Here is a 21,244-nt window from a genome sequence, read left to right on the forward strand (position 1 = left end):
AATAAATACTGGCCCAGCCAGCGATGCCCATGTCCCATGAATGAATAAAAACATTGAGGACTGGAACCCTCCAAATTTAAAGATCGGGGAAAGGAGGTCACTGTTTATAACGTGGGAAATCAGAATTAAAGAAACACCTTTCTGTTTCCGGATGGGTAGAGAGTGGAGAAGTCAGGGCAGTTTAAATTAACCCCATGCTGTCTATAACACTGTCTACTCCAACTCCCTTGTGATTTTGAACATCAAATCCCCTCTCAGCTTTCTTCTCTCCAAGGAGAACAGTCCCGACCTCTCCAATCTATCCTCAAGGCTGAAGTTTCTCATCCCTCATCTTTCCACCGAGTAACACACCGACTAACACACCTTTGTGTAAAGTGCCCAGGAAGTGCAGGTTTAGTCTCAGTGTTCCTGCTGATGGCTGGATGGAATCCAGTTTTGCCTGCTCCGGGCTCCAGGATTTGGGACTGCCCAGATGATATCATTAGTGGGGGTGCCCGAGGGGAGTGGTATTAATGGAATCTAAAGCATTGCCACAGCTCGCATCCAAATGGCTGAGGGAAAGCAAAGGCAGCTTATTGCTTCCATTCACTGACTCGCATGCATACACATTCACACATACACTCAGCTGCTCACTCACTTTCTCTCCGCGCTCACACACACTGACAGCGAAACAGAGACACGCACTGACTCACACACTGACAGTGAAACAGAGACACACACTGACAGCGAAACAGACACACACTGACAGCGAAACAGAGACACACTGACACTGACAGAGCAAAACAGAGACACACACACACAGACAGATTAAAACAGAGAGACACACACAGCGAAACAGAGACACACACTGACACTGACAGAGCAAAACAGAGACACACACACACAGACAGATTAAAACAGAGAGACACACACAGCGAAACAGAGACACACACTGACACACACACACTCTGACACACACTGACAGCGAAACAGAGACACACACTGACACACATACACACACTGACAGAGCAAAACAGAGAGACACAAACACTGACAGAGCAAAACTGAGACACACACAGACAGAGACACAGAGACACACACTGACACACATACACTGACAGACACTGAGACACACACACAGAGCAAAACAGAGAGAGACGACGCACACACAGACACAGAGAGACACACTAAGAGACACAGAGAAATAGACACAAGCACACAGACACACATCAACAGAGCAAAACAGACACACACACACACACATACACAGAGAAACAGAGACATACTCGCCCACACGCACTGACACACAGAGAAACAGAGGCACAGACACAGGCACGCACACATTCTCACTCACACACTGGTCTCTCGGCACCTGGTTATCACTGCTGCCAGAAGCAGTCAAGGCGGAATGGCAGCCCGGTCACTGCTGGGGACGGCTCGAGTTCACAGGAACACGTTAATCGAGACTTTGAAGAGCTGCATTGAACTGGGCAGGAACCTGAGACCCAAGGCGGAGGAGACGATGAGATTATACGTGAGTACTTTTGCAGTTCATTGAATTTCATCCCTCCCCGTTCCAGCCTCAGGACAGGAGAGAGTTTGCAAACTAATACCACCTGAGTTTAATAGTCTCCGGGAGTGTGTTCAGAGGGTCTAACTCCAATGCTGAATATTTATATCGTACATGGGTTAATATGTATTGATAATACTGTTCAGTCACTTTCTAACAATGATGTTCCTCTTGTACAAGCATGTGTCTGTTCACCCCCATTCCTGCTCCCTCCTATCGCCTGCTCGCTGCCATCTCCTCTTCAGTCTCACCTCTTGCTCCTTCTCATCTCCTGTTCTCTCCCAACTTTTTCATTTGATTTGATTTATTGTTGTCACATGTATTGGGACACAGTGAAAAGTATTGTGTCTTGCCGGCTATACAGACAAAGCATACCGTTCATAGAGAAGGAGAGAGAGTGCAGAGTGTAGTGTTACAGTCATAGCTAGGGTGTAGAGAAAGATCAACTTAATGCAAGGTAAGTCCATTCAAAAGTTTGATGGCAGCAGGGAAGAAGCTGTTCTTGAGTCGATTGGTACATGACCTCAGACTTTTGTATCTTTTTCCCAACGGAAGAAGGTGGAAGAGAGAATGTCTGGGGTGCGTGGGGTCCTTGATTATGCTGGCTGCTTTTCCGAGGCAGCGGGAAGTGTAGACAGAGTCAATGGGTGGGAGGCTGGTTTGCATGATGGACTGGGCTTCATTCACAACCCTTTGTAGTTCCTTGCGGTCTTGGGCAGAGCAGGAGCCATACCAAGCTGTGATACAACCAGAAAGAATGCTTTCTGTGGTGCATCTGTAGAAGCTGGTGAGAATCGTAGCGGACATGTCAAATTTCCTTAGCCTCCTGAGAAAGTAGAGGAGTTGGTGGGCTTTCTTAACCCATAGGGTCGGCATGGGGGAACTATGACAGGTTGTTTGATCTGGACACCTAGAAACTTGAAGCTCTCGACCCTTTCTACTTCATCCCCATTGATGTAGACAGGGGCATGTTCTCCTTTACGCTTCCTGAAGTCGATGACAATCTCCTTCGTTTTGTTGACATTGAGGAGGAGATTATTGTTGCCGCACCAGTTCACCAGATTCTCTATCTGCATGAATGGAGTGGATTTCTTGAAATGTGTACAGGAGAACCTCTACCAATATGTAGAGGGTCCAAAAAGCTGTGCTGGACCTAATTCTGGGGCATGAAGCCAGGCAGGTGGTTGAGATGGTGGTTGGGGAGCATTTTGGTAGCAATCGCAACACGGTGCAATTTAAACTTGTTACGGACAAAGAAATAGACAAGTTGCAAAAAAGGTTTTGGATTGGGGAACAGCACAATTCGGTAAAATAAGACAACAAAATAAAGTAAGGTAGACTGGGAACAACTACGAATGGGAAAATCTTCAGAAGAGCAGTGAGGGAAGGGCAGGCATTCAAAAAGGAAGAGCAGAGGGTACAAGCCCAGCATGTCACCCTCCAGGGGGATAGGGAGGATTAACAAGCCCAGAGAACCATGGATGGCCAGAGATATTCAGGATACGATGAGAAGGAACAGAAAGGTTTTTAGCAGGTACAAGGAGAGCAAATCAGTAGAGACATTAGTGAGGTATGGAAATGCAAGATGGAGCTTAAGAAAGCAATTAGGAAAGCAGAGAGGGGATATGAGAATCTCCGGCTGCTAAAAGTAGGGAAAATCCCAAAATATTCTACAAGTATTCTACAAGTATCTACAAGCAGGTTGCTAGCGGAGTGCCGCAGGGATCGGTGCTTGGTCCTCTGCTCTTTATGATTTTTATTAATGACTTAGAGGAGGGGGCTGAAGGGTGGATCAGTAAATTTGCTGATGACACCAAGATTGGTGGAGTAGTGGATGAGGTGGAGGGGTGTTGTAGGCTGCAAAGAGACATAGATAGGATGCAAAGCTGGGCTGAAAAATGGCAAATGGAGTTTAACCCTGATAAATGTGAGGTGATTCATTTTGGTAGGACTAATTTAAATGTGGATTACAGGGTCAAAGGTAGGGTTCTGAAGACTGTGGAGGAACAGAGAGATCTTGGGGTCCATATCCACAGATCTCTAAAGGTTGCCACTCAAGTGGATAGAGCTGTGAAGAAGGCATATAGTGTGTTAGCTTTTATTAACAGGGGGTTGGAGTTTAAGAGCCGTGGGGTTATGCTGCAACTGTACAGGATCTTGGTGAGACCGCATTTGGAATATTGCGTGCAGTTCTGGTCACCTCACTATAAGAAGGATGTGGAAGCGCTGGAAAGAGTGCAGAGGAGATTTACCAGGATGCTGCCTGGTTTGGAGGGAAGGTCTTATGAGGAAAGGTTGAGGGAGCTGGGGCTGTTCTCTCTGGAGCGGAGGAGATTGAGGGGAGACTTAATAGAGGTTTATAAAATGATGAAGGGGATAGATCGAGTGAACGTTCAAAGACTATTTCCTCGGGTGGATGGAGCTATTACGAGGGGGCATAACTATAGGGTTCGTGGTGGGAGATATAGGAAGGATATCAGAGGTAGGTTCTTCACGCAGAGAGTGGTTGGGGTGTGGAATGGACTGCCTGCAGTGATAGTGGAGTCAGACACTTTAGGAACATTTAAGCGGTTATTGGATAGGCACATGGAGCACACCAGGATGGTAGGGAGTGGGATAGCTTGATCTTGGTTTCAGATAAAGCTCGGCACAACATCGTGGGCCGAAGGGCCTGTTCTGTACTGTACTGTTCTATGTTCTATGTATATCAATAGGAAGAGGATACCCAGGGAAGGGGTAGGGCTCATTAGGGACCAAGGGGATCTGTGGGTGGAGCCAGAGGACATTGGTAGAGTGTTGAATGAATACTTCACACCCAAGAGCATGAGGATGATGGAATGGAATTCAGGGAGAGAATCTGTGAGGTTCTTGAGCAAATTGACAGAGGGAAGGACAAGGTATTGGAGGTGTTGGCAGCCTTAAAAGTGGACACATCTCCATGCCCAGGTGAACTGTGTCCTCGGCTGCTGTGGGAGGCAAGGGAGGAGATTGCAGGAGCTCTGACCCAAATTTTTAATTTCTCTCCAGCCACGGGGGAGGTGCCAGACAGCTGGAGAACAGATAAAGTGGCTCCGCTATTTAAGAAGGGTTTACGATAAACCGGGGAACTACAGACCAGTGAGTCTCACGTCAGCGGTAGGGAAACTATTGGAGGAACTTCTGAAGGAGAGCATCTATCTCCATTTGGAGAAGCAAAGCTTGATCAGGGATAATCAGCATGCCTTCGTCAGAGGGAGGTCAAATTTGATTGAGTTTTATGAGGGGGTGACCGGGTGTGTAGACGAGGGTAGTGCAGTGGATGTAGTTTATATGGATTTCAGCAAAGCCTTTGACAAAGTTCCACATGGGAGACTTGTGAAAAATGTAAATTCACCTGGGATACAGGGTAATTTGATAACGTTGATTCAAAATTGGCTCAGTTGTAGGAGACAGAGGGTGATGAAAGAAGGTGGCTTTAGAGGCTGGAAGTCAGTGTCCAGTGGCGTACCACAGGGATCTGTGTCGGGTCCCCAGTTATTCATCATTTATTCAAATGTCATAGATGACTATGTGGGGGGTAGGATTAGTAAGTTTGCGGATGACACAAAGATTGGCCAGGTGGTTAACAGCGAGGCGGAGTGTCTTGGGCTACAAGAAAATATAGACAGAATGGTCAAATAGGCAGATAAGTGGCAGATGGAATTTAACCCTGAAAAGTGTGAGGTGATACACTTTGGAATGAGTAATTTGACAAAGAAGTATTTAATAAATAGGAGGACATTAGGAGGTTCTGTGGAACGAAGGAACCTTGGCGTCTTTGTCCACAGATCTCAGAAGGCGGAAGGGCATGTTAGTAGGGTAGTGAAAAAGGCATATGGGACACTTGCCTTTATCAATCGAGGCAGAGATTACAAAAGCAGGGAAGTCATGTTGGAGTTGTATGGAACTGTGGTGAGGCCACAGCTGGAGCACTGTGTGCAGTTCTGGTCACCACATTTTAGGAAGGATGTGATTGCACTGGAGAGGGTGCAGAGGAGATTCCCCAGGATGCTGCCTGGGACGGAGCATTTAAGTTATGAAGAGAGGTTGCGGAAGCTTGGGTTGTTTTCATTGGAGCAGAGAAGACTGAGGGGCGACCTGATTGAGGGGTACAAGATTATGAGGGGCACGGACAGAGTGGATAAAGAGCAGTTGTTCCCCTTAGTTGAAGGGTCAGTCACAAGGGATATAGGTTCAAGGTGAGGGGCAGGAGGTTTAGGGGGGATGTGAGCGAAAACTTTTTTACCAGAGGGTGGTGAGGGTCTGGAATGCGCTGCCTGGGAGGGTGGTGGAGGCAGCTTGCCTCACATCCTTCCAAAAGTATCTGGGTAAACACTTGGCACATCAGAACATTCAGGGCTATGGGCCAAGTGGTGGCAGATGGGATTGGGTGGGAGTTCAGGTGTTTCTCATGTGTCAGTGCAGACTCAATGGGCTGAAGAGCCTCTTCTGCACTGTGTGATTCTCTGCTGTTCTCTCTCTCCTATTCATCCCCATCTCCTGCTCTCTCTCTCTCACTTTCTCTCTCCTGCTCTCTCTCTCTTGCTCTCTCTCTCTCTCACTTTCTCTCTCCTGCTCTCTCTCTCTCTGCTGATCTCTCTCTCTCTCCCTCCTGATCTCTCTCTCTCTCTCTCTCTCTCCTGCTCGCTCTCTCTCTCTCTCTCTCTCCTGCTCGCTCTCTCTCTCTCATTTTCCCTCTCCTGCTCTCTCTCACTCTCTCATTTTCCCTCTCCTGCTCTCTCTCTCTCTCTCCTGCTTCTTCTCTCTTGTTCTCTCTCTCACTCTCTCTCTCTCCTGCTCTCTCTCAGTCTCTCTCCTGCTCTCTCTCTCTCCTGCTGTCTTTCTCCTGCTCTCTCTCTGCTGCTCTATCTCTCTCTCCTGCTCTCTTTCTCTCTTTATTGCTCTCTCTCTCTCTCACTCTCTCTCCTTCTCTCTCTCTTCTGTGGTTACAAGAGCAGGTCAGAGGCTGGGAATCCTGCAGTGAGTAACTCACCTCCTGACTCCTCAAAGCCTGTCCACTATCTGCAAGGCACAAGTCAGGAGTTTGAATACTCCCCAGTTGCCTGGATGGATGCGGCTCCAACAACACTCAAGAAGCTCGACACCATCCAGGACAAAGCAGCCCCGCTTGATTGACACCCCATCTACAAACACCCACTCCCTCCACCACCGACTCTCAGTAGCAGCAGTGTGTACTATCTACAAGAAGCACTGCAGCAATTCACCAAGGTTCCTGAGACAGCACCTTCCAAACCCACATTTGCTTCCATCAAGAAGGATAAGGGCAGCAGATAAGTAGAAACACCACCATCTGCAACTTCCCCTCCAAACCACTCACCATCCTGAATTGGAAATATATCGGTCGTTCCTTCAGTGTCGCTGGGTCAAAATCCTGGAACTCTCTCTCTAACAGCACTGTGGGTGTACCAACACGCGTTGGTAGGGCGGGTTCAAGAGGGCAGCTCACCACCACCTTCTCAAGGGGCAAGAAGAGCTATGAAAAGTGACTGGTTCGGATAGGGTTGTTTTCCTTAGAGCAGAGAAAGCTGAGGGAGGGACATGATTGAGGTGTACACAATTTTGAGGGACATAGATAGCGTGGAAAGGAAGAAACGTTTCCCCTGAGTAGAGGTGTCAATAACCAGGGGGCTGAGATTCACAGTGAGGGGCAGGAGATTTAGAGGGGATTCAAGGAAAAGCTTTTTTACCCAGCGGGTGGTGGGAACCTGGAACTCACTGTCTGAAAGGGCGGTGGAGGCCGGAACCATCGCAATATTTAAGAAGCATTTAGATGAGCACTCGAAACGCCCGAGCACACAAGGCTACAGACCAAGTGCTGGGAAATGAGATGGCATAGATAGGGGCACCAACACAATGGGCTGAAGGGCCTCTTTTTCTGCTGTAAAACTCTGTGACTCTACAATTCAGGATGGGATACAAATGCTGACCGCCACATCCTGGAAATGAATACAAAGAAAGTCTTTCAGAAATGAGGAATGTAGATGAATGAAGCGTGGAATTTCTAAGGGCAAATCATGTTTTCCATGTTTCGTGATGAGGTAAACAGAGCCTTGATAAAAGTAATGGGGTGGATGCGGTGTACATGGACTTCCGAAAGATGGTTAAGCGAGCAACAAGCTTGAGAGTGGAGTCAGAGCTCCTGCATACAGTTCACAGAGTGACAGGGAACCAAGAGCACAGTGGCACTGCTGCCTCACAGCGCAAGGGACCCGGGTTCGATTCCGGCCTCGGGCGATTGTCTTTGTGTGGAGTCTGCACGTTCTCCCGTTTCTGCGTGGGTTTCCTCAGGGTGCTCCGGTTTCCTCCCACAGTCCAGGGATTTGCAGGTTAGGTGGATTGGCCATGCTGAATTGTCGGTTGTTGCGTGGGTACAATTCCCAAACCTGTGGCCGACAGGTACAGATTGCAGGAACCCGGCGGGAAGGACGACCGAGAAACTTTACGGAGCCTTAAATTCAGGGGGTTGTCTTCAATTCCGGAGGCCGCACTCCAGGAAGGATGGGAAGGCCTCGGAAAGGATGTTGGAAAAAGATTAACGAGAAGGGTTCCAGGGAGGAGTGTTGTGAAGTTTGAGGAGATTAAATTGTCGATTGGTGTTTGTGAAAGTGTAAAATGCTCGGGGGAAAGCACTGTGTTCCGTTAAAAGGTGGGGCTTTTTCTGTGCTTAGAAAGTTAAATAAATGCAAGTGCATAAGGAGCCCAAAATGAAACATTTATATCGCAAGGCCAGGCAGCAGTGTTACCAAGGCAACAAACAGGATTTTGAATTTTTTTGAATTTAGCCAATCAGTTTAAATCAGGCTCTTGGATAACAGCAACCTATTAGATTTAAATTTGATGATTTAGGCAACCTGAGACTAATCCTATTGGGGGGGATGTTGATCTGTCATCTCACGTATAAAATCTGTGGAACTCTTTGCCGCAGAGTACAATCTGTACCCTGTGGAGGCCGGGTCATTGAGTGTCTCAGACAGAGATAGACAGGTTCTTGATTAATAAGGGGATCAGGGGTTATGGGGAAAAGGCAGGAGAATGGGGATGAGAACAATATCAGCCATGATTGAATGGCGGCGCAGACTCGATGGGCCGAGTGGCCTAATTCTGCTCCTAGGTCTTCTGGTTTTATTTGTTTGCCCAATATCTCTGGAACCATTAGCTGTTCTTCTACCGTGAAGACAGACACAAAATATTTGTTTCATCTCTCTGCCAGTTCCTTGTTTCCCATGTTCTTCCATCTCAGCCTCGAAGGCGCTCATTTTACCACCTTCTTTTCGCGTTCTTGCAGTCGGTCTTGCAACCTGGATTGGTGTCTCTTGCCAGTTTAGCCCTGTGGTGAACCATCGTTGGTTCCCACCAGGTAGTACTGAGCCAGGGTCTGGCCAGTACTACGAGTCTGTATATATGTTGCTGTTGGGGTTAGGGTTGGGTTGTTCTACATAAGAACATAAGAACATAAGAAATAGGAGCAGGAGTAGGCCATCTAGCCCCTCGAGCCTGCCCCGCCATTCAATAAGATCATGGCTGATCTGACGTGGATCAGTACCACTTACCCGCCTGATCCCCATAACCCTTAATTCCCTTACCGATCAGGAATCCATCCATCCGCGCTTTAAACATATTCAGCAAGGTAGCCTCCACCACCTCAGTGGGCAGAGAATTCCAGAGATTCACCACCCTCTGGGAGAAGAAGTTCCTCCTCAACTCTGTCTTAAACCGACCCCCCTTTATTTTGAGGCTGTGTCCTCTAGTTTTAACCTCCTTACTAAGTGGAAAGAATCTCTCCGCCTCCACCCTATCCAGCCCCCGCATTATCTTATAAGTCTCCATAAGATCCCCCCTCATCCTTCTAAACTCCAACGAGTACAAACCCAATCTCCTCAGCCTCTCCTCATAATCCAAACCCCTCATCTCCGGTATCAACCTGGTGAACCTTCTCTGCACTCCCTCCAAGGCCAATATATCTTTCCGCAAATAAGGGGACCAATACTGCACACAGTATTCCAGCTGCGGCCTCACCAATGCCCTGTACAGATGCATCAAGACATCCCTGCTTTTATATTCTATCCCCCTCGCAATATACCCCAACATGTTACTGTTGGGGTTAGGGTTGGGCTGTTCTACATGTTACTGTTGGGGTTAGGGTTGGGCTGTTCTACCTGTATTATAGTTATTATGGTACATCCCAGTCGGGCTCCGCCTCCTGGGAGAGGTATAAAGGTCACTGCTCTGTCTGGGACCCCTCAGTCTGGGATTGTGTACTATATATGGTAGCTCTATTGTAGTAGTCAATAAAAGCCTTTATTTCCTCGAGCATCTCAAGCCTCGTGAGTTATATCGCACATCAAGCCCCGTGTTCCATTTTTCCCTCTTTTTCATTATTCATTTGGACATCCTTTGTGGATTCTGAAAGACTCCCTTATCCCCCGTTCAGGCTCTGAGCACATATTGGTCCGGTGACTGATGTTAATCTCAGACTATCCTTATTAACCTCTTTGTTTCCCAGGGCTTGGCCACTTGCCCCCCCCTCAGCCCGAACGTCGGGCGCCTGCCTGACTCACAAGTAGGTGAAGTTGCACGAGAAGGTGTCAGGTGTGCGTCCCGTTTTTGTCACGCCCCCCACGCAATATTTCTGTCTGCGAGAGTCAGAAAGGAACTCGCCGACAATAGAACAATTTACACAGAAACAGGGAAACCACAAGCAGGAGTAGGCAATTCGGACACTGCTCCGCAGTGACTGCCCCCCCTGAGGGAGCGCATTAGAAACCCCAGCCCCACACCCTCCCTGTTTTCCGCCCACCCCCCCCTTGCCCACTTCCTGCCCTCCCCGGGCAGCGCCCAGGCTGTCACAGAGCGGGTTTCACACTGGGTTACTGTTAATTGGGCAGTCGGTGTGACATTGCGTCCCAGGGCAGATCGAGGCTGGAGACACATTTTGCTTCCATTTCTGAGCTTGCTCAGCGTGCCCACCAGACGGGTGAAAACTTCAAGCTCAGACGTTTTTGTTCCTTCAGGTAATCCTTCAGGTGATGCACTTGGGCAGGATAAACAAGTCAAGGGAATACATGATGAACGGCAGGACACTGGATCAGCGGGATCTTGCTGTGTGTGTACACTGGCGCCTGAAGGTAGCAGGACAGGTCATAGAGTCATTGAGGTTTACAGCATGGAAACAGGCCCTTCAGCCCAACTTGTCCATGCCGCCCCTTTTTTTCACCCCTAAGCCAGTCCCAATTGCTCACGCTTGGCCCATTTACCCATGTAAATGCTTTTTAAAAGACAAAATTGTACCCGCTTCTACTACTAGTTCTATTCTACTACTTGGTTCTATTGCAGGTGCAGGTCAGTGGGACTAGGCAAAAAATGATTCGGCACAGACAAGAAGGACCAAAGGCCTATTTCTGAGCTGTAATTTTCTATGGTTCTACTACCTCTGGCAGCTTGTTCCAGACACTCACCACCCTCTGCGTGAAACAATTGCCCCTCTGGACCCTTTTGTATCTTTCCCCTCTCACCTCAAACCTATGCCCTCTAGTTTTAGACTCCCCTACCTTTGGGAAAAGATATTGACTATCTCGCTGATCTGTGCCCCTCATTATTTTATAGACCTCTATAAGGTCACCCCTCAGCCTCCTACACGCCAGAGAAAAAAGTCCGTCTATCCAGTCTTTCCTTATAACTCAAACCATCAAGTCCCGGTAGCATCCTAGTAAATAAAGTGGTTAAGAATGCATATGGCCTTTATTAGCCGAGGCGTAGAGTTTAAGAGCAGGGAGGTTATGCTGGAACTATACAAACCACTGGTTAGGCCACAGCTAGAATATTGTGAGCCGTCCTGGAATACAAGTTATCGGAGGGGTGTGAAAGCACTGGAAAGGGTGCAGAGGAGATTTACCAGGATGTTGCCGGGGCTGGAGAGTTTTAGTTATGAATCATAGAATCCCACAGTGCAGAAGGAGGCCATTTGAACCATCGAGTTTGCACCGACCACAATCCCACCCAGGTCCTGTCCCCATAACCCCATGCATTTACCCTAGCTAGTCCCCCTGACACTAAGGGGCAACTTAGCACGGCCAATTCACCAAACCCGCACATCTTTAGAATGTGGGAGGAAACCGGAGCACCCGGAGGAAACCCACGCCGACACAGGAAGAACGTGCAAACTCCACACAGACAGTGACCCAAGCCGGGAATTGAACCCGGGTCCCTGGCGCTGTGAGGCAGCAGTGCTAACCACTGTGCCACCGTGCCGCCCAAGAGAGATTGAAGGGGGATTGGATAGATTGGGGTTGTTTTCCTTGGAGCAGAGGAGATTGATACGGATAAAACTATGCAGGGCATTGATAGAGTAGAAAGGAAGAAACCGTTCCCCTTGGTGGAAGGATCAATGACCGGGGGCATCGATTTAAGGGAAGGGGCAGGAGGTTGAGAGAGGATTTGAGTAAACCCTTTTCTCTCGGAGGGTGGTGGGAATCTGGAATGCACTGCTTGGGAAGGAAGTGGCGGCTGGAAACCTTACAACCCATCAAAAAATATTTGGATGAGCACTTGAAATATTTTAACACGCAAGGATATGGGACAAGAGCAGGAAAATGGGATTAGTGCGACTTTGGTGATGGATACTGTCGGTGCAGACTTGATGGGCCGAAAGGCCTTTTCTATGCTGTATGACTCTGTGACTCTATGGTCGGAGTCTGGGACTCACTGCCGGAAAGGGAGGTGGAGGCAGGGACACATTTAAGAAGTATTGAGATGTACATTAGCAATGCCAAGGCAGACACGGCTATGGTCCAAGCGCTGGAAAATGGGATTAGAATAGTTGGGCGGTTTGACTTCGACCAGCACAGGTGCGATGGGCTGAAGGGCCTTTTGCTGTGCTGTAAATTTCTATGAATCTAATGTTTATCAAAGCTTAATGTGAAAATCCCCGAGTTGCCACACTCCAGCATCTGTTCGGGTGCATGGAGGGAGAATTTAGCATGGCCAATGCACCTAACCAGCACGTCTTTCGGACTGTGGGAAGAAACCCAGGCAGATAAGGGGAAGAACATGCAGACTCCGCACAGACAAGCCAGGAATCGAACCCGGATCCCTGGCGCTGCGAGGCAGCAGTGCTAACCACTGTGCCACCGTGCCGCCCCAGAGATTTTCACAATAACTTCATTGCAGTGTTAATATAAGCCTACTTGTGACACTAATAAATAAACTTTGAACTAATGTATGTTCATTGAGACTCCTGAACTTTCTCCTTAAATATATTTTCATCTAATCTACCATTTTAGTATCTTTGGCAGCTTAGTCTTCATGCTCAGATTGGTTTTGTCATAAATTAATCCTCCAATCTTAACCTGTAGAAGAAATTACCCATTTAATGAAGTAAATAAAGTGTGAATAACATTCTGGAATTAAACATGAGGCAACATCGTGCAGCATTGGAATCCTTGCCAAAAAGCGAGTCAACACAACAACACGGAAAATGCGGGAACTCATTAAAGAACCTTCAATACCTTGCTTATAAAAGAAAACCAGAAAATAGACCTTAGATCAGTAAACAACATGGCCCTCAAGGATTCACAATGGTTAGCACTGCTACCTCACAGCACCAGGGACCCGGGTTCAATTCCCGGCTTGGATCACTGTCTGTGTGGAGTTTGCACGTTCTCCCCATGTCTGCGTGGGTTTCCTCCGGGTGCCCCGGTTTCCTCCCAAAGATGTGCGGATTCGGTGCATTGGCCATGCTAAATTGCCCCCTTAGTGTCAGGGGGATTAGCAGGGTAAATGCATGGGGTTACGGGGATAGGGCCTGGGTGGGATTGTGGTCGGTGCGGACTCAATGGGCCTTCCTTCTCCACTGTAGGATTCTATGATCCGAAACTTTGATACGACTTATTTTTAAAAAATGGCTGTGGTAGAAAACATGGACAATGCCAGCCGGTTTTGCAACAGCTACAGAGCTAATTTCTTCAAAGGGCAACACACGGACACAGAGACATGTGTCAACCATCTTTAGGAGAGAGTGGGTTGAGTTCTAAGAGAATTCCCCCTTAAAAATATTGATATAAAAGTACTCCATACAATTCAGGGGTTATACTGGATTGTAAATATAATCTCCTTCAAATCAATATTTGTTCGACTATCCAAATTGTTATTTCGGGTGAATTCCAAAATGTGTATGTAATTTTAAGTAGAATTGTCATGTTTTAATTAGCTTTAGTTACCATCAATTGTACATTACAACCCTCATTGCTATCATGTAATCTGTAAGGAAATAGGTATGAGGGATAGCACAGTGGTTCGCACTGCTGCCTCACAGCACCAGGGACCAGGGTTCAATTCCAGCCTCAGGTCACTGTCTGTGTGGAGTTTGCACATTTTCCCCGTGTCTGCGTGGGTCTCCTCCGGGTGCTCCAGTTTCCTCCCATAGTCTAAAAATGTGCGGGTTAGGTAGATTGGCCATGCTTAATTGCCAGTTAGTGACCAAAGGTGTGCAGGTTAGGGGGACTGGCCGTGCTAAATTAGCCTCTTGGTGTTAGGGGATTAGCAGAGTAAATGCATGGGGTTATGGAGATAGGACCTGGGTGCAGGCTCGATGGGCACTGTAGGGATTCTATAATTCTAAGATGACTTTTGATTTAATTTATTATTGTCACATATATTAATGTACAGTGAAAAATATTGTTTCTTGCGCGCTATACAAACAGAGCATACCATTCATAGAGAAGGAAAGGAGAGAGTGCAGAATGTAGTGTTATAGCTAGGGTGCAGAGAAAGATCAACTTAATGCAAGGTAAGTTCATTCAAAAGTCTGCCAGCAGCAGGGAACAAGCTGTTCTTGAGTCGGTTGGTACATGACAAAGAACAAAGAAAATTACAGCACAGGAACAGGCCCTTCGGCCCTCCAAGCCTGCACCGACCATGCTGCCCGACTGAACTAAACCCCCTACCCTTCCGGGGACCATATCCCTCCATTCCCATCCTATTCATGTATTTGTCAAGACGCCCCTTAAAAGTCACTCCCATATCCGCTTCCACTCCCTCCCCCGGCAGCAAGTTCCAGGCACCCATCACCCTCTGTGTAAAAATCTGCCTCGTACATTTCCTTTAAACCTTGCCCCTCGCACCTTAAACCTGTGCCCCCCAGTAATTGACTCTTCCACCCTGGGAAAAAGCTTCTGACTATCCACTCTGTCCATGCCTCTCATAATCTTGTAGACTTCTATCAGGTCTCCCCTCAACCTCCGTCGCTCCAGTGAGAACAAACCAAGTTTCTCCAACCTCTCCGCATAGCTAATGCCCTCCATACCAGGCAACATCCTGGTAAATCTTCTCTGTACCTTCTCCAAATCCTCCACATCCTTCTGGTAGTGTGGCGACCAGAATTGAACACTATATTCCAAGTGCGGCCTAACTAAGGTTCTATAAAGCTGCAACATGCCTTGCCAATTTAAAGAACCTCAGAAGATATTGCATTTAAGCATTGTTAGAGAGTTTAAAAGAGTTAAATAAAGTTTTAGAAGCGTAGAATGAGAGTAAAAGATAGAATTAGAAGGTACGCTGGGCACAGCTCGCAAGAAGTCGCCTCACTCAGGCGCCATCTTGAAAATCCCATGGCGGATTGGAAAATACATGAAAAGATTTGGCGGTAGACTTTGATTTGATTTGATTTATTATTGTCACGTGTATTTACAGCGAAAAGTATTGTTTCTTGCACACTATACAGACAAAATATACCGTTCACAGAGAAGGAAAGGAGAGAGTGCAGAATGTAGTGTTACAGTCATAGTTAGGGTTTAGAGAAAGATCAACTTAGTGCGAGGTAGGTCCATTCAAAAGTCTGACAGCAGCAGGGAAGAAGCTGTTCTTGAGTCGGTTGAGACAGGCAAACACTGGTATTTCTGGGAATATTACAGTCTGCAACAGATATCCATTTATCTAAGACATAAAGGATATGCCCCAACATAAGGGTTGTAGGTTGTGTTCGATCAAAGGAAGAGGCTTATAATGTCACCAGGAAAAGGGGAAGCCTGAGGATAGGGAACCATTTGGAATCCAGCGATGGAGGACCAAGAAAGCAAGAGTAAGCTGGTGGGTCAACATGAACATTCTGGGGGGGTTTCCCCTCCTGGCTGCTGAGATTAGATGTGGAGATGCCGGCGTTGGACTGGGGTAAGCACAGTAAGAGGTCTCACAACACCAGGTTAAAGTCCAACAGGTTTATTTGGTAGGACAAGCCACAAGCTTTCGGAGCGCTGCTCCTTCATCAGGTAAGTGGGAGTTCTGGTCACAAACAGGGCATATAAAGACACAAACTCAATTTACAAAATAATGGTTGGAATGCGAGTCTTTACAGGTAATCAAGTCTTAAAGGTACAGACAATGCGAGTGGAGAGAGGGTTAAGCACAGGTTAAAGAGATGTGTATTGTCTCCAGCCTGGACAGTGAGTGAGATTTTGCAAGCCCAGGCAAGTCATGGGGGTTACAGAGAGTGTGACATGATCCCGCTTGAGGCCGTCCTCGTGTGTGCGGAACTTGGCTATCAGTTTCTGCTCAGCGACTCTGCGCTGTCGTGTGTCGTGAAGGCCGCCTTGGAGAACGCTTACCCGAAGATCAGAGGCTGAATGCCCGTAACCGCTGAAGTGCTCCCCAACAGGAAGAGAACACTCTTGCCTGGTGATTGTCGAGCGGTGTTCATTCATCCGTTGTCATAGCGTCTGCATGGTCTCCCCAATGTACCATGCCTCGGGACAAGATTAGAACCAGGGGACGCGGTCTCAGAGTCAGGGGCAGGCTACTTCAGTCTGGAAAGGAGAGTCTTCACTCTGAGTGGATGGTGAATCTGTGGCGTTCTCTCGCCCAGAAAGGTGCGGACGCTCAGTCACTGAACACGTCCAAGACACAAATCGATAGATTTCTGGAGACGAATGACATCGAGGGGTATGGGGATAGTGGGAAAACTAGCGAGAGATAAATGATCAGGTGTGATCTGTCTGAATGAAGGGGTTGGCTCGAGGGACTGAATGTTCCGATCTAACTAACCCCTCCTTCCCATGCTACCCTTCTTATTGAAGTAATATTCAGCATGTGACACAGAAACTGGAGGATGCCATTTAAAGGGCAGAATGGCCTCCTGTTCCTGTGTAACAGGCTGGAGAAGGGGCTGAATGGCCTCCTCCTGTTCCTGTGTAACAGGCTGGAGAAGGGGCTGAATGGCCTCCTCCTGTTCCTGTGTAACAGGCTGGAGAAGGGGCTGAATGGCCTCCTCCTGTTCCTGTGTAACAGGCAGGAGAAGGGGCTGAATGGCCTCCTCCTGTTCCTGTGTAACAGGCAGGAGAAGGGGCTGAATGGGGCCTCCTCCTGTTCCTGTGTAACAGGCTGGAGAAGGGGCTGAATGGCCTCCTCCTGTTCCTGTGTAACGGGCTGGAGAAGGGGCTGAATGGCCTCCTCCTGTTCCTGTGTAACAGGCTGGAGAAGGGGCTGAATGGCCTCCTCCTGTTCCTGTGTAACAGGCTGGAGAAGGGGCTGAATGGGGCCTCCTCCTGTTCCTGTGTAACAGGCAGGAGAAGGGGCTGAATGGGGCCTCCTCCTGTTCCTGTGTAACAGGCTGGAGAAGGGGCTGAATGGCCTCCTCCTGTTCCTGTGTAACGGGCTGGAGAAGGGGCTGAATGGCCTCCTCCTGTTCCTGTCTAACAGGCTGGAGAAGGGGCTGAATGGGGCCTCCTCCTGTTCCTGTGTAACAGGCTGGAGAAGGGGCTGAATGGCCTCCTCCTGTTCCTGTGTAACGGGCTGGAGAAGGGGCTGAATGGCCTCCTCCTGTTCCTGTGTAACAGGCAGGAGAAGGGGCTGAATGGGGCCTCCTCCTGTTCCTGTGTAACAGGCTGGAGAAGGGGCTGAATGGCCTCCTCCTGTTCCTGTGTAACGGGCTGGAGAAGGGGCTGAATGGCCTCCTCCTGTTCCTGTGTAACAGGCTGGAGAAGGGGCTGAATGGCCTCCTCCTGTTCCTGTGTAACAGGCTGGAGAAGGGGCTGAATGGGGCCTCCTCCTGTTCCTGTGTAACAGGCAGGAGAAGGGGCTGAATGGGGCCTCCTCCTGTTCCTGTGTAACAGGCTGGAGAAGGGGCTGAATGGCCTCCTCCTGTTCCTGTGTAACGGGCTGGAGAAGGGGCTGAATGGCCTCCTCCTGTTCCTGTCTAACAGGCTGGAGAAGGGGCTGAATGGGGCCTCCTCCTGTTCCTGTGTAACAGGCTGGAGAAGGGGCTGAATGGCCTCCTCCTGTTCCTGTGTAACGGGCTGGAGAAGGGGCTGAATGGCCTCCTCCTGTTCCTGTGTAACAGGCTGGAGAAGGGGCTGAATGGGGCCTCCTCCTGTTCCTGTGTAACAGGCTGGAGAAGGGGCTGAATGGCCTCCTCCTGTTCCTGTGTAACAGGCTGGAGAAGGGGCTGAATGGCCTCCTCCTGTTCCTGTGTAACAGGCTGGAGAAGGGGCTGAATGGCCTCCTCCTGTTCCTGTGTAACAGGCTGGAGAAGGGGCTGAATGGGGCCTCCTCCTGTTCCTGTGGAACAGGCTGGAGAAGGGGCTGAATGGCCTCCTCCTGTTCCTGTGTAACAGGCTGGAGAAGGGGCTGAATGGCCTCCTCCTGTTCCTGTGTAACAGGCTGGAGAAGGGACTGAATGGGGCCTCCTGTTCCTGTGTAACAGGCTGGAGAAGGGGCTGAATGGCCTCCTCCTGTTGCTGTGTAACAGGCTGGAGAAGGGGCTGAATGGCCTCCTCCTGTTGCTGTGTAACAGGCTGGAGAAGGGGCTGAATGGCCTCCTCCTGTTGCTGTGTGTTGTGTTTGATGTCTCTGACTGTCTTGTTCTTTCCTCTTGTTGCCAGGATCAGTGCCAGGGCCTGACGGACAAGGTGACCAGTGGCGTGATGCTGTCGGAGGTGGACGGGATCCCTCTGGCCGGGACCAGCCGCTGGGCTGACCTCTCGGACCAGGAGCGGCTGAGTGAGAACTTCCGCGCCTACAAGGTGTTCAGCAGTTTCCTGCGGCTGGCCCTGAAGAACGTGCCGGACTGCGCCCGGTACCCACGGCTACCCGATTCTGTCATGGACCTGTGCACCAAGGCCGAAAGCCTGCTGGTTTTGATCAGCCAGTTGATGATGGCCATGGGCCTGGCTGTGCCCTCGGTCAGGGTGCCCCAGGTCGACGCGCCCAAGGACTGGGACAAGAAGGTCTGGGGCCACAAGGTGCTGCGGGAGTTGAGCAACTGGTCCCTCCGATCCGTCCGCGACTTCAACAAACTCAAGACCAACCTGTCGACCAACCGCTCCAGGAGGAGGCACCTGCGGAGCACGCAGCTGAGGTAAGCGGCCTTCCCGCCATCGAGAGAGAGAGAGAGAGGGGAAAGCGGCCACCAGAGGCCGGCTGACCTCCGACCTCTGACCCCGAGAAGAAGCAACCCCGAGGAGGAGATTCATCCATTCGTCTGGACCCAACTCTCATCGTTCTGTTTGCTCTCCCCTTTCTCTCTCCCACTTTCTCCCGTCTTCGTCACCACCCCTCACTCCCCGCTTCCTCACCAACCCCCTCCTCCCTCCATCCCATCGCCATCAGCCCTCCGTCACTCCGGAACCCGGAGGCCGAGGGAATGTCACGCCGTCGGATTCCGAGGTTAATCCAAGAGTTCCCTCCCACAGTCAATGCTGGATGGAGGACTTTCGGGGTGGTGTTGTTCGGGGGGGAGGGGGGGGGAAGGACAGGATGTGCTGGGCGATTCGGGGCTGAGGTGGAAGTTCTCTGATTAAAGCAAAATACCGCGGGGGCTGGACTCTGAAACGCAAACTGCTCGAAAATCTCAGCAAGCGGGAGTGCCATTTTGGACAATGGCATCATCAACGAGGAGGACGGATGGAGTCCTCACAGGATGTGGAGCGTGAAGGGCTGTAGTCATGGGAGTTGTCGGAGTCGATGGGCTTCTAATGGACGCTGGTGCACGGTTTATCGCCAGAAATGGAGACAGAGAGGTCGAGGAAGGGATAAGTGTCAGAGATGGACCATGTGGAGGTGATAGAGGAAATTGGGACCATTATTAGTTCTCTGATATTTATCCTTCCACCGCCATTGGCTTGGAAAATAAACAAAATGGCGGCCATCAGGTTATTGGTCAGGTTGGACATTGTGTGAGAGGCCTGATTCCCCACCGTTACCGTGACGACACCCCTTCAGCAAATTACTCCCCCCCCCCCCCCCCCCACAAAAAAATCAAAGCACTTCATCGGCAGTGAAGCCATTTTTTTTAGAATACCCTGAGGATGGGATAGGCGCTATAGAAATGGCCGCCCTTTGAGTGTGTGTGTGTGTGTGGCCTGACCGCATGGGGGAGGTTGGCGGGACTGGAAAGGAATCTTCCAGAAGCGAGAGGGCAAGCCGAACGTCCCGTCAGTGCCAAAATCTTCCACGGAGGGGGGTTCTGTCGCAATTCCACGTCTCCGCCGCCAGCTGTCCGATGAAATGAAAGCCATGTGGCATCCACCACCGGCCACATCTAGTGGCGGATGGGTGGAACTGCACCGTTTCTCCCACTCGCATCGCTTGAGCCACCAGACCCGCTGCTCAGTCGGATTCTGGTTCTCCAGGTATTTTCCCTCTCCCCCGGATTCCCCAGCCGGGTTTTGTGGCAGGATTTATCCGGTGGGGGGCGGCACATTGACAGCTCCGTCAACATTTCCTCTCTCCCTCATGAGGTTATCCAGCTTTCTCCCTCAATACATCCTCACCACTCCCCCCTGCGGGAGTGAGTTCCACATCCTCACCTCTCTCTGGGTGAAGAGATTTCTCCCCAATTCCCTGCTGATTTTATTAATGACTCTGTCATTCTGAGGACACCCTGCTCTGGGACATCTCCACACGGGACCGCCCCTCCCTCAATCCCTTCAGATGCAAAGAGGTCGTAAGCTTCAAATTAGATGCAGGCCATTCAGGGGCAATGTCAGGAAGCTCTTCTCCACACAGGGACGAAACCTGGAACTCTCTCCCTTTCCCCACCCCTCCCAAAAAACTGCCGAGGCTGGGGGAGAATCTCAGACCTGAGACTGTTCGTTTTATCTGAGGTGAGGGAGTTAAAGGAGCCCAAAATACGAGTGCTCCGATACAGATCCGCCATGAGTTAACTGAATGGTGGATGGAATTAGCTCGAAGGGGGTGAATGGCCTCCTTCTGTTCCTGTGTAACAGGCTGGAGAAGGGGCTGAATGGCCTCCTCCTGTTCCTGTGTAACAGGCTGGAGAAGGTGCTGAATGGCCTCCTCCTGTTCCTGTGTAACAGGCTGGAGAAGAGGCTGAATGGCCTCCTCCTGTTCCTGTGTAACAGGCTGGAGAAGAGGCTGAATGGCCTCCTCCTGTTCCTGTGTAACAAGCTGGAGAAGGGGCTGAATGGGGCCTCCTCCTGTTCCTGTGTAACAGGCTGGAGAAGGGACTGAATGGCCTCCTCCTGTTCCTGTGTAACAAGCTGGAGAAGGGGCTGAATGGGGCCTCCTCCTGTTCCTGTGTAACAGGCTGGAGAAGGGGCTGAATGGGGCCTCCTCCTGTTCCTGTGTAACAGGCTGGAGAAGGTGCTGAATGGCCTCCTCCTGTTCCTGTGTAACAGGCTGGAGAAGGGGCTGAATGGGGCCTCCTCC

General features: G+C 49.7%; 1 protein-coding gene across 1 annotated transcript; it reads left to right on the top strand.

Annotated features, from left to right (window-relative positions):
• The first annotated feature begins 642 nt into the window (after nt 1-642).
• Nucleotides 643-20,876, top strand: LOC144488454 (ciliary neurotrophic factor-like). Its single transcript, XM_078206525.1, has 2 exons — nt 643-1,513; nt 18,457-20,876. The coding sequence occupies exons 1-2, from the start codon at nt 1,388-1,390 to the stop codon at nt 18,934-18,936; spliced, it is 606 nt and encodes a 201-aa protein (XP_078062651.1). The 5' UTR covers nt 643-1,387; the 3' UTR covers nt 18,937-20,876.
• Nucleotides 20,877-21,244: the final 368 nt, after the last annotated feature.

The sequence above is a fragment of the Mustelus asterias genome, unplaced genomic scaffold (genome assembly GCF_964213995.1).
Source record: "Mustelus asterias unplaced genomic scaffold, sMusAst1.hap1.1 HAP1_SCAFFOLD_1585, whole genome shotgun sequence".
Taxonomy (NCBI): domain Eukaryota; kingdom Metazoa; phylum Chordata; class Chondrichthyes; order Carcharhiniformes; family Triakidae; genus Mustelus; species Mustelus asterias.

What these genes read in the sequence shown, in the direction of transcription:
- LOC144488454 (XM_078206525.1), top strand. Translation starts at nt 1,388, where the DNA reads ATGGCAGCCCGGTCACTGCTGGGGACGGCTCGAGTTCACAGGAACACG. An exon ending in AGGAGACGATGAGATTATAC is followed by an intron (nt 1,514 to 18,456) that starts GTGAGTACTTTT and finishes TCTTGTTGCCAG; the next exon opens with GATCAGTGCCAGGGCCTGAC.